Here is a 12,097-nt window from a genome sequence, read left to right on the forward strand (position 1 = left end):
CATATTTTGGTCAAATTTGGAAAATACATTAATTTTATACTAAACTATTAACATTTTATAAAATACACCTTTTACCCTCCCTGTTGCAGCAAACCTAAGTACTCGTTAAACTAATGCTATTTAAATAGGGAATAAATGTGATATTTTTAAGGACACATTTTAGTGTTAATCCAATTAGGCAAATAGAAATTCGCTTATTCTGCAGGTTATTTAGAATTATTAGGCAGGGGTATTTAGAATTTCTGAGTATGAGAATATCATGACAAAATTGCTCCATCTAAACCAGATATTTCGAAATCCATTGATTTTTTACACTTCCGGAGCGCTATTCAATCCATACTTTAGTCATACATCGATGTCAGTAGGTAACGAAATCGTCCAAAAGGGACATAAAAATTACCCCTATTGTACATAAAAGTGAACTTTCCTAAAGGGTAGGCCTAGTTGTAAAAACGCCAATGAAGCATCAAGAACACTAAAGTATTTTGTTTCTTTCAGTTTGGAGGAAATGTATTGTAACGTTGGCATTTTATAGTGCTCTGTCTTGATGTACTTATTTGATGTTCTAGGATCTATGCAAATTCTTACTTTACCATTTGGCTTTTTGCAATTAATATGAGACGAATCATGAGTACTTTGATAGAACTAGTATGGACCATAAACATAAACAAATGACGTTGCTGGCCCGAATCCTATAGCATTAACATATGGTTTAGACAGTTCCGTTCAAGCAACGTAAAAGATTTTTTTTTAGCAAGGTAAAACCAGCGAGACTGACAAACGCGTTCATGGACGTTTTTACTCTAGTTTACTCTCCGGCCATTAAGCGGTTTAATCTGTTACAGTTGGTACACCTTTTTCCTCAAGCTGGACAGTTTCCATATACTACCATATGGCTACTCTTACACCAAAAACAGTTCTTTTTAAATTAATTTTTAGAAGGCCTAAAGTCATTATTCTTAACTATTCTCTGAATTTCTCTTCCCTAGCCTTATAATACTGAATAGCTTCATCAAGCTTTAAATCAGATTCCATTAACACCCTTTCCATAGTCATCACATCTTTGGTTCCAATAATAAGCAAATCCCTAAAAAATTGTGTTCTTGTTCACCGAACTGACATTATTGTGACTAAGCTTTCAGATGGGTTACAAATGTGTCAATTGTTTTTATTCTCTGATCTTTGTCTCATATTGAACTGTTTACCACAGTGTTGAATTATGGCTTAAAGTAGTCATCGAAACATTGAACAACATAATCTGAATTATCAATATCTGTTTTTGTTAGTTCAGAGTTATTGAAAATGTCCAAACAATCACTAAGTATCAAGCAAAGAAGTAAGGTACCTTTAGTTTTACCGGGCTTTTTAGATTTCTGTGTAGCTTCTAAAAAGGCAAAAAGAATATTAGCTTGGATCCAGCCCATTCATCAAAAGTGTTTTGTTCAAATCTATAGACGGCAGGGCTTTCGAATCTATAACTTGTGGTTGTAGGATGTAACACCGTAATGGTTTTATAGCTATGGTTTTATATTACCTTAAATCCTACCTATGCCACAAGCAATACAGTTTTATTAACCAGAATAGTTTTCTAGCAAAGTTATTTTTATTTCCATTATGTCAAACTTCATAAAACAATAACAAACAGTAATAATAAATACATAACAGCTGTTCCGTTACAAATGTATAAACATACGTTATACGAAAAAAAAATCAATTGCATAAAACTATAATTATTCAGCTAAGCAATATTGCTGAAAATTTACTGCTATGTAATTTTTGCAGCTAATGAAATAATACTGGAAGACTTTACCAGTACAGGATCTTGGGAGTTGGTAGCAAAGTACGAACAGATAAACGGTTTGGGATTTGAACTACTTTGCCTACGATCAGCAGAAAACAAATACTACTCTCATGTGTTCAAAGACAATGAATACGTTCTTACAATAGCGAGTCACGATTGCTCACCCGACCCATATAGATCCCCACCACGTGTTACACTCGATGAAAGAGATCGAAAAAGTGGATATGATTATGTCTTAGTACAATCGTCAGACAATGCCTGGTATAGCGTTTGTAGAAAATGTGACACAAAAGTAACCTATTTATCTGCTTATCGACCCTTGAAACTCTACTACTGGCTACAGGTAAGAATAAATGTTAAACTTAGAAATAATCTGTCATGATATTACCGATTTTGATTAAACTATTATCAAACATCGCCCATCCAATTCACCACCAATTAAATGACTTACTGATATTGACGAATTTTTACTCAACAGAATTTTGCTATTATTGAGCAGAGCGAACGTGGTGATTGACCATATCGGTCAGTGCCAACATCTATCTATATGGCTTTTCCCAGGAATCCGACCCACTAGGTCTCAAAGTTTCATTTTTATTATTATGGACTCAGAACACATTCTTATTTGACACACAAATAAAAGCATGACTTTAGCTGTTGACTTAAATACATAGGGAACAAACTTAAAGAATTTTTGTAACTGTTTATTGCGGATATTAGAACAGAAACAATATGGATCTTAAACATAAACAAATGACGTCACTGGTATGAACCTTATACTAAAAACATTAACATGGTTTAGGTATTTATAGTGTTCCACTTAAATAATAATACAAGCCTTTTGTTTTGAGATGATCAATCTTGCCTTCGTTCTAATATTCATGCTGGTATCATGTATGTATTCTTATGTATATTATATATTCTTCCAGGCCGTGATTTATTCTTGGTTTCGGTATTAACTTGATTTATTATTTATTACCTACATAACATGTTAATTATTACTAGTAAAATTATAGCTAGTAAAATTAGTAGTGAAATTATTTGCCTCACGATTTGCATTATAAAAATACGATCACTGCCCTAAACATACTTGGAAGAGAGGTTATCTCTAAGCTATATATAACACCCTGATAACTCAGCTCAATTTTGTGGACGTCCTGCGAATACCAAGTTACCATCGTCATCACTTGTTAGTTTATTTTTCTCGACAAGGCTACTCTACACTTGGGGGGTAAACTTCGATATGGTGGACTGTATAAAAAATGAGGGATGTGAGATATATTATGTTAAGATCAGCTTTAGAGACACACTGTGAGCACAAAATAATAAACTTTTAAATAGGAAGAAATGTGATTTGGTACCTTCCTTTTTACTGAAGTGATGTCTAGTAGACCGTTGACGCACTTGATGTTTGCTGGCCAGCTTTCGCGTACGCGACCGGTAGTTGCACCAAGAACAGTTTGAATACAGTTTTTAACTATTCAGTTCACTTTTTTTGTTAGGTGTGTCACAAATAAATACATAAGATAAACATACGATAATATAAGTTCAATTTATATGCCACAAATAGAGTAGGGGAATATTATAATACAAAACTAGGGAAAATCGCGAGAACATGATGCCGGGTTGAAGAGTACATGAGGAATGGGGGAAATTGCCAGACATCACGTGACAGGGCAAGGGTCAGAACAAAATATGAATGAAGTCTGGATTCACCTGGTTGCGTAGATGCTTGAATACGGAACATGCCGCCCGCCTTGAACCATACATGGTTCAACAGAGATTCATAAATTGATTCATTGACTCATAAAAGGGCACAAGTAATACAATGTAGATATATATACACAATAGATAATGATGACACACCTAATTATAAGATATGATATATATGACAATTATAAATATAAACATGAAATAGGACATTGAATAGAAATATTTTGTGATTAGGGGAGCGGGTACACCTTGGTAGCAGGGCGACAGAAGATTCCTCTCGAAGTCTTGATGGAGACAACTCGAACGATGCCATCTGCTCCAGGTGATGTCTTCACAATGCGACCAAGAGGCCAGAGAAGTGGTGGTGTTTTTGGGTCATGGATAATGACTAAATCGCCTACTTCAAGATTCTTGTTTGGCTTTATCCACTTTTTCCTTTGTTGAAGCTGGTGCAAATACTCTTGGTGCCACCTTCTCCAGAAGCGCTGATGTAGAGCCTGAACTGTTTGCCAATGCTTTAGTCGATTGTCAGGAATATCGGATACATTTACTTCAGGTACTGCGACAAGAGATGCCCCGATGAGAAAATGACCTGGGGTGAGTGCTGTGATGTCAGATGGATCTGCTGATAGAGCTGTTAGTGGACGAGAGTTCAATACTGCTTCCACCTGCGTGACAAGAGTTATCAGCTCCATTAGTGTTAGAATTTGATCTCCAATTACTCTCTTGAGATGGTACTTTGAGCTCTTTATGGCACTCTCCCAAAGGCCTCCTTGGTGAGGCGCGGCTGGTGGTTGGAAATGAAAATTAATTGAATGATCGAGGGCGAAGTTAGTGAGAGCATCTTGAGTATTCCTTTCATCAATGAAATTCTGGAAGGTCTTATTCAGTTGCTTGGAGGCACCGACATAGTTCGTTCCACAATCAGAGTATAGGTGAGCACAAAGTCCACGACGAGAAACAAATCTTTTAAGAGCAGCAATGAATGAGTCCACTGAGAGATCAGTTACAACTTCCAAGTGCACCGCTTTTGTGGTAAAGCAAACAAATAGGCAGAGGTATGACTTAAGCTTTTGAGAATTCCTAGTGGTGTGTACTTTCACTTCAAAGTGACCGCTATAATCCATGCCAGTATGATAGAATGGTCTTACAGGCCGTAGTCGAGTTTCGGGTAAGTCTCCCATAAGTGGAGGTTGATTTGTAGGTTTCAACTTAAAACATCTTTGACATTTAAAGATTACAGATCTGATTACACTACGAGCAGATAATATCCATACTTCTTGAGTGAGGATCGATTGCAGCAACTGAGGGCCTGCGTGTAAATATTTGAGATGATAGTGCATGACCAACAGTTTTACAACATTATGAGATTTAGGTAACAGGATTGGGTATTTGGCATCTTGAGTAAGGTTTGAATGTTTCAACCTACCGCCTACTCTTACCAAACCGTTATCGTCAATGTAAGGTGATAACCGAGCCAGTCTTAAGCTGCACTGAGTGCCCTTTTTCAGAGCTGTGATGTCATCCTTGAAAGATGAAATTTGAATGAGTTTGAAGAGATTCATTTTAGCAGAAGAGATCTCTTTATAACTAAGTTGTCCAGCTAGTCGGGCGTTCCCACGAAGATAATGGATGAATCGTAGAACATAAGCAGTGACATTTACAAGTTTTCTAAAGCATGAGAATTTTTCAAGTAAATCAAATCTGTCATTTTCTAACTTTTCAACGTTAACTAGGACATTCAAGGGATTTGGTTTGACTTCAAGAGTGTCTTGATCAGTGATTAAACTGAATTCGGGCTTTGGCCAAAGATCTGATGACAAGTATAACCATTCAGGTCCCTTCCACCACAATTGGTGGCTTAAGAGTTGAGATGGGGAGAGTCCTCGGGTTGCACAATCTGCTGGGTTGTCGAGGGACTTGACGTAATGCCATGATTCAGGAGAGATTAATTCTTGTAGTTCTGAGACACGGTTGGCCACATAGACTTTTAAGCGATAGGGGTGAGTGCGTATCCATGTAAGAACAATGGTAGAGTCACACCAAGCATACATCGAGTCAATCTTAATGTGGGACGAAAGAAGATTTGAACAGTATTGCAGGAGCTTTCCAAGTAGGTGAGCACCGCACAGTTCGAGACGAGGCAGAGATACTCTTTTTAGTGGGGCGACTTTATATTTGGCCATTATCAGATTAATTTTAACATCATTCGATAAGTTGATCACACGGAGGTAGACTACTGCAGCATATCCTTTCTCCGAAGCATCGCTGAAACCATGAAGTTCTGCAAGCTTATGAGTTGAGGTAAAGATGTAACGTGGGATCCTTAGGTTTTGGATCACGGGTAGTTCTTCTAAAAAGGAAATCCATTTTGTTCTTATCTCATCTTGAAATGGATCATCCCATTTTAGACCTGTGGTCCAAAGATATTGAATGAGTGTTTTAGCCCAAAATATTACAGGTGTGAGAAATCCTGGGAGATCATAGAGTTTAGCGATTGTTGAGAGAATCATTCTCTTGGTTAGCAAGTGGCCTACTTCAACATTCTTTACTTTGTATGAGAGCATGTCTGTCTCTGGGGTCCATCTTAAACCCAATACACTGTAGAAGGCCTCACTACCATCAGTCAACTCCACTGGTGATTCTTTGTGTTCGACTGGAATCTGATCCAAGAGTTGGGGTGCATTACTGATCCACTTACGGAGTTCAAAACCGCCTTTAGACAGCAATGTTTTTAGTTCATTTTGAGCTGACATAGCTTTATCAAGATCTTCAGCTCCAGCTATAATATCATCATAGAAGATAGACTTGGTCAAGATATCAGAAGCTTGTGGGTATGGTTGACCTTCGTCCAAAACTAGCTGGTGCAAGGTTTTGATTGCAATAAAAGGGGAACAATTAAGCCCATATGTAACTGTATTGAGTTTGTACGTTTGGAGTGGATCATCTGGACTAGCACGCCAGTATATCATTTGATAACTTTTGTCCTTATCAGAAACCAAGATCTGACGATACATTTGACGTATGTCACAGGTGAATACAATTTTATGACATCTAAAATACAATAAAACATCACTGATATCATTTTGAAGTTTGGGACCAGGCATGAGAATGTCGTTCAATGATATGCCATTAGTAGTTTTAGCGCTGCCGTCAAAAACAACACGTATTTTTGAATTCGGGGGATTCTCCTTGAAGACACCGTGGTGAGGCAAATAATAGTATTCAGAGGTGGGAGGTTCTTTACAAATAGTCATATGACCTGATTCAATGTAGTCATCCATAAATTCAGAATAGAGCCTTTGTAACTCGGGTTGATTAGAGAATTTCCTTTCCATCGAGCTAAGTCTCAATTGTGCTTTGGTACAAAATTCACCAAGAGGGGAATGATTTGGTTTCTTGGGCAGCTCGATTATGTAACGACCTGAGTCATCACGTCTATGGGTGTTTTCAAAATGTTGTAAACAGAGGGTATCTTCCTCAGTCTGAGCCTTGATCCGTATTGGGGGTTCTTCTAGCGTCCAGAATTTTTGAAGTGAATTATGAAGGTCCAAATCATGAGTTGTCAAGAGTGAGATGGGAAATGTGTTTGATGAGTTTCCTGCTACAGAGGCTACAGGAGCGAGGCCCATCACAACAAAACCAAAAATGGTTCCAAGAGCTTGAGGTAAATTTTGTCCTAATCTATGCTGTTCGCCTGTGAGGGTTAGGGCAAATAAGTCTGCACCGATAAGTAAATCTATCTCTCCAGGCTGATCGAAACAGGGATCGGCTAGGATAAAATGTTTCAAAGATTCCTTAACCTGGTGTGAAACTGGTATCTGAGGCAGGGGTGATGTGATACTACTCAAAACCATACAAGGATGGTTTTTAGCCAAAGGATTTCCATTGATCGCAGACATGTTGACATGTACGATACCTCTAGAATTAATAACTGCACCAGAGATTCCTTTTATTTCATCATGGAGTCGAGTACGTGGGGCGTTGATGAGTTGAATAGCTTTCTCTGATATAAGGGTAAGTTGGGCAGCGGGGTCGAGCACAGCACGGAGTACAGTATGTTGACCATGTTGTGAAGAGACATGAACTAAACATGTACCAAGAAGGATTGTGGTTTTAGTTGGATTGAGTTGACTAGACAATCCTACAAAAGCGTTAACGTTTGTAGAAGCAGTAGGATTAATAGTTGTTGTATTCTTTGAAGATGAATTAGGTGTGTAGGTCTTATTTTGAGGAGACAGCTTAGTTTGATAGCTTGACTGTGACTGAAGTGAACTACGTGTGGGCTCATGCAATAGAGTATGGTGATGTTTGGAGCAAATCTGACACACTTTACTTGAGGGGCAGTTGATTGTGTTATGAAGATAACCGAGGCAGTTTGTACAAATCCTATTCTTGCGAATAAACTCAGATCTTTCACTCACACTTCTAGCTAGGAAAGCTTGACACTTGTATATGTTGTGATCTGCAGCTTGACAAAATCTACAAGAGTTGGTTGTGGCGACAAGAGCAGTTTTTGTATGGTTGGTGAAATGTGGCTTACTTTCACGTGTAAACTTACTAGGCCTAGTTATGTTTGTAGGACACTTTTGGCCAGTGGAATACTTTGAGGTAGATGGTGAATTGAGACAAATACTAGCACCTTCTAAACGTTTGAATTCTATTTCAAGAAAGGTCATTAAATCATTAACAAGAGGGATCTCATTGTTTAAGGCGCGAGAGTCTTCAAAAGATTTTCTAATATCAGCTGGGATCTTCTTTAAAAGTGTTAAGACTAACAGGGTGTTTTCAGTTGTAATGTCATGATTTAAGTTTTTCAAAGCTTGAGTATTTTCCTTATATACAGTGAGAAATGATTGCAAGCTCTTAAGCGAACCACTAGTAATGGGCGACAAATCCAGAATTTTTGTAACGAGCTGAGTGACAATACGTCTCTTGTTTTCATAGCGATCCTTGAGAAGTCGAAGGGCTACCACATAGTTTTCAGGAGTAATATTAAGACTCTTAACCAAGTCTAAGGGCTCACCACTCAGGGCACTAAGCAAATACTGAAACTTATTCACTGGGGAGACAGAATTATTCGCATTGACAGAGGCTTCAAAAATATTATAGAAACTAACCCACTCTTCATAGAGTTACCACTAAATTTAGGCAACTCAAATTTAGGCAGGCGCAGAGAAGCTGGAGGTGGAGTAGGTGTTACAACAGGTTCAACTGGCAAAAGAACTTTAATGTCACTTATAAGGGCTACATACAAGTCAGAAAGTTCATCATGCATTGAAAATGATTCCTCCTCATCACAATCAGAAGCAGGGTCATCAGTCACAACTCTATTAAATAAAGTTTTAAAGTCAGTAAATAGATCTCTGACCTCCTCATTATAATTGTGTAAACGCTGTATATTAGCAGGAGTCAATTCTTGACCTTCAGTTCGAGGAAGTTGGTTTGACAAATATTTATTTATTTTCTGAAACCTGTTTTTAACAAGTTTTGCTTTTCTTTGTAGGGTAGTGAATCTCATCATGAACAAACAAATTAAATAACACACAACAAGAATAGATGAGTTTTCATAAAATAGCCCAAAATCTTAAATTAATAATGATCTCATAAATCTAGGCCTACTGAAGTGCATAAATCAATTTGCAATTCAACTTCAATAGTAAAGTGAAGTCAATTATCTATTTGTTATTATCACCAATAATCTCTGTTGACAATAATATTTACAATAATGAATAAAGAGAGCATAGCAATAACAATAATTACCAGTTTTCTCCAGTTCAGGACCCTTTTCAATTAGTATTTGATTAAATAAATAATGTCTTCATTTTTCAACAACATAAACAAACTTGCAGGTTATGTTGATATGTTTCAATTCAATATCGGGTTATATTTAAACAAACAGCTGATGTAGATGAACAGAGTTTTGATGAGTTGAGTTTTCAGTTTAATAGCAGACAGGTGATTGGTTCGTCCTCAGTTCCACCGTTTCACTAATCTTGCAGGTTATTGGTTGCCATGTAGCGCAGAGCGATCTGTTGGCGAAGTTGAGAACTACCAACTACCAAGGTGTATCGCAAAGGACAGAACGTTGTTGCAAAATGGCGGACAATGGGATAGAATATTTCAGGGAAATAACTACTAACTAACTTTGCAGTTTTATTTATAAACCCAAATAATAAGACTGAATTGATTGTGAGACCTTATTATTTAAAAGGATTTTATGGATGAGATGTGAATAAATATTCAATCCTACAAATTTTCTACGCTTGATTTATTTCAAGACAAACTAGGTAGGCCTAACTTGACGTGATTTAGGTGGCAGTGACAAAATTGAACATGAAAATAATTGTCTGGTATGAAACAGGAATGGACATTAAAATTGTTCGTAATAATGTTTCAGAAGACAAAATATTACCAGTTAGGGATGTGACACTGTTCATAAACATTCATTTGAGAAATAAATTATTGTACTGTAGCAATTATATTTTAATTGGCAAATGTAGTCCGGGTCGACAGGACCAGCGAATGGGGGGTAAACTTCGATATGGTGGACTGTATAAAAAATGAGGGATGTGAGATATATTATGTTAAGATCAGCTTTAGAGACACACTGTGAGCACAAAATAATAAACTTTTAAATAGGAAGAAATGTGATTTGGTACCTTCCTTTTTACTGAAGTGATGTCTAGTAGACCGTTGACGCACTTGATGTTTGCTGGCCAGCTTTCGCGTACGCGACCGGTAGTTGCACCAAGAACAGTTTGAATACAGTTTTTAACTATTCAGTTCACTTTTTTTGTTAGGTGTGTCACAAATAAATACATAAGATAAACATACGATAATATAAGTTCAATTTATATGCCACAAATAGAGTAGGGGAATATTATAATACAAAACTAGGGAAAATCGCGAGAACATGATGCCGGGTTGAAGAGTACATGAGGAATGGGGGAAATTGCCAGACATCACGTGACAGGGCAAGGGTCAGAACAAAATATGAATGAAGTCTGGATTCACCTGGTTGCGTAGATGCTTGAATACGGAACAACACTCTCTACGCAGGATCTAGAAGAAATAAGGAAAATCTTGAGCTTACGCATGATTGTTATGGGTAACTGTTTCATGATTTGATTATTGTTGTGTGTTAAATCTTACTCATAATAAAACTTTTTTAGGAGCCTATAATGGAAGGATGCCCTCTTAAAAGTAAGTAATTATTGCTATTGTATAGTGTTTGTTAAAATAATGTCATGAAATAATAAGGAAAATTACTGGTAAATTGGTAGGACATACAGGGTGTATATAAAGTCCCGCACGGGCTTAATATTTTCTAAACGACAACAGATAAATCAATAAGATTTGGTACATCAACCACACCTAAAAATCTACTTTTTCAAGGAACTATCAATTTTCTGACATATAATGGGGACGTCCCGCAAGGAGTCAGAAGGAAGTCCTAAATAGAAGCATAGGTTGGCATGTACATCAAATTAAAGGTCTTTACTAGCAGAACATAATGCCACAAATTTGAACTCAAACGGACAACCGAGCCAATAATGACAGTTGTTGAACGATTAATTTAATTTGAATTGCTATTATACGCTTACTATACTCCTCAGGGGGCACAGCCCTAGGAATCGGAAAACAATTGTTAACGTAGGCATAGGTCGATATGCACATCAAATTAAAGGTCTTCACTAGTAGATTACAATGCCGTAAATTCAAGCTCAAAAGAACGCCTGAGTAAAAAATGGCAGTCGTTCAAAGATTCAAAATGGCGGATTCAAGAAATCTTTGAACGGACGCCATTTTGCGCAGGATCAACCTTTTGAAGTGCGGTTTGCGGCATTGTATGCTACTGAAGAAGACCTTTCATTTGATGTGCATATTGACCTATGCTCCTATTTAAGATTTCCTTCTGACTCCTTGAGGAACGTCCCCATGATATGACAGGAAATTCATAGTTCCTTGAAAAAGTAGATTTTTAGGTGTGGTGTTGATGTACCAAATCTTATTGATTTATCTGTTGTCGTTTAGAAAATATTAAGCCCGTGCGGGACTTTATATACACCCTGTATAGTTTAAGATATAAATGTAATTCAAGAGAAAAAAATTCAGTCTTAAGATAGATGGATCTTGGAAAAGGCCATTAAGATAGATATGACGTATTATTTTAACATAAAAATAAAATTTCTACCACTATGTAATTTATTTTTTTATCCAATTACATTGTGAAAATCACACCATGTCGGCCTATTAGAGTTTTCATAAACACCATGTACAGGAAATTACGTGTTCGTCGCCTCTTTGAATGCATCGTGTTTTAAACACTGATATTATCTTAGTTTGTGTAGTTAAAATGTGCTATATGAAGTTTGTCGACGGAAACGAGAAACCTTTCTAAATTTGTAAAAGAATATAATTTCACTATGTTGGATAATTTATTTCCAAACACCAAGCTACGCACAAATGAGTGTACGCATGGCATAATTGACTCTGTACTTTCAATTGAATTGTGTTTCATTCTGTTTATACTAGTTTCCCCGTGCTTTAACCGAAATAAAGACTTCGAAGACAATAGTT

The 12,097-nt window shown here is 36.9% G+C and overlaps 1 protein-coding gene across 2 annotated transcripts in view; it reads left to right on the forward strand.

Moving 5' to 3' along the window:
* Positions 1-12,097, forward strand: part of LOC128997245 (uncharacterized) — a 168,124-nt gene that overhangs the window by 94,730 nt on the left and 61,297 nt on the right. For both annotated transcript variants that reach the window (XM_054422857.1, XM_054422858.1), the window contains exons 20-21: positions 1,783-2,144; positions 10,690-10,720. In XM_054422857.1, coding sequence (XP_054278832.1) covers positions 1,783-2,144; positions 10,690-10,720 — 393 coding nt within the window. The remainder of the gene's footprint in view (positions 1-1,782; positions 2,145-10,689; positions 10,721-12,097) is intronic.

The sequence above is a fragment of the Macrosteles quadrilineatus genome, unplaced genomic scaffold (genome assembly GCF_028750875.1).
Source record: "Macrosteles quadrilineatus isolate MER2022 unplaced genomic scaffold, UCM_ALF_1.0 Scaffold_6__1_contigs__length_79288215, whole genome shotgun sequence".
Lineage (NCBI taxonomy): Eukaryota > Metazoa > Arthropoda > Insecta > Hemiptera > Cicadellidae > Macrosteles > Macrosteles quadrilineatus.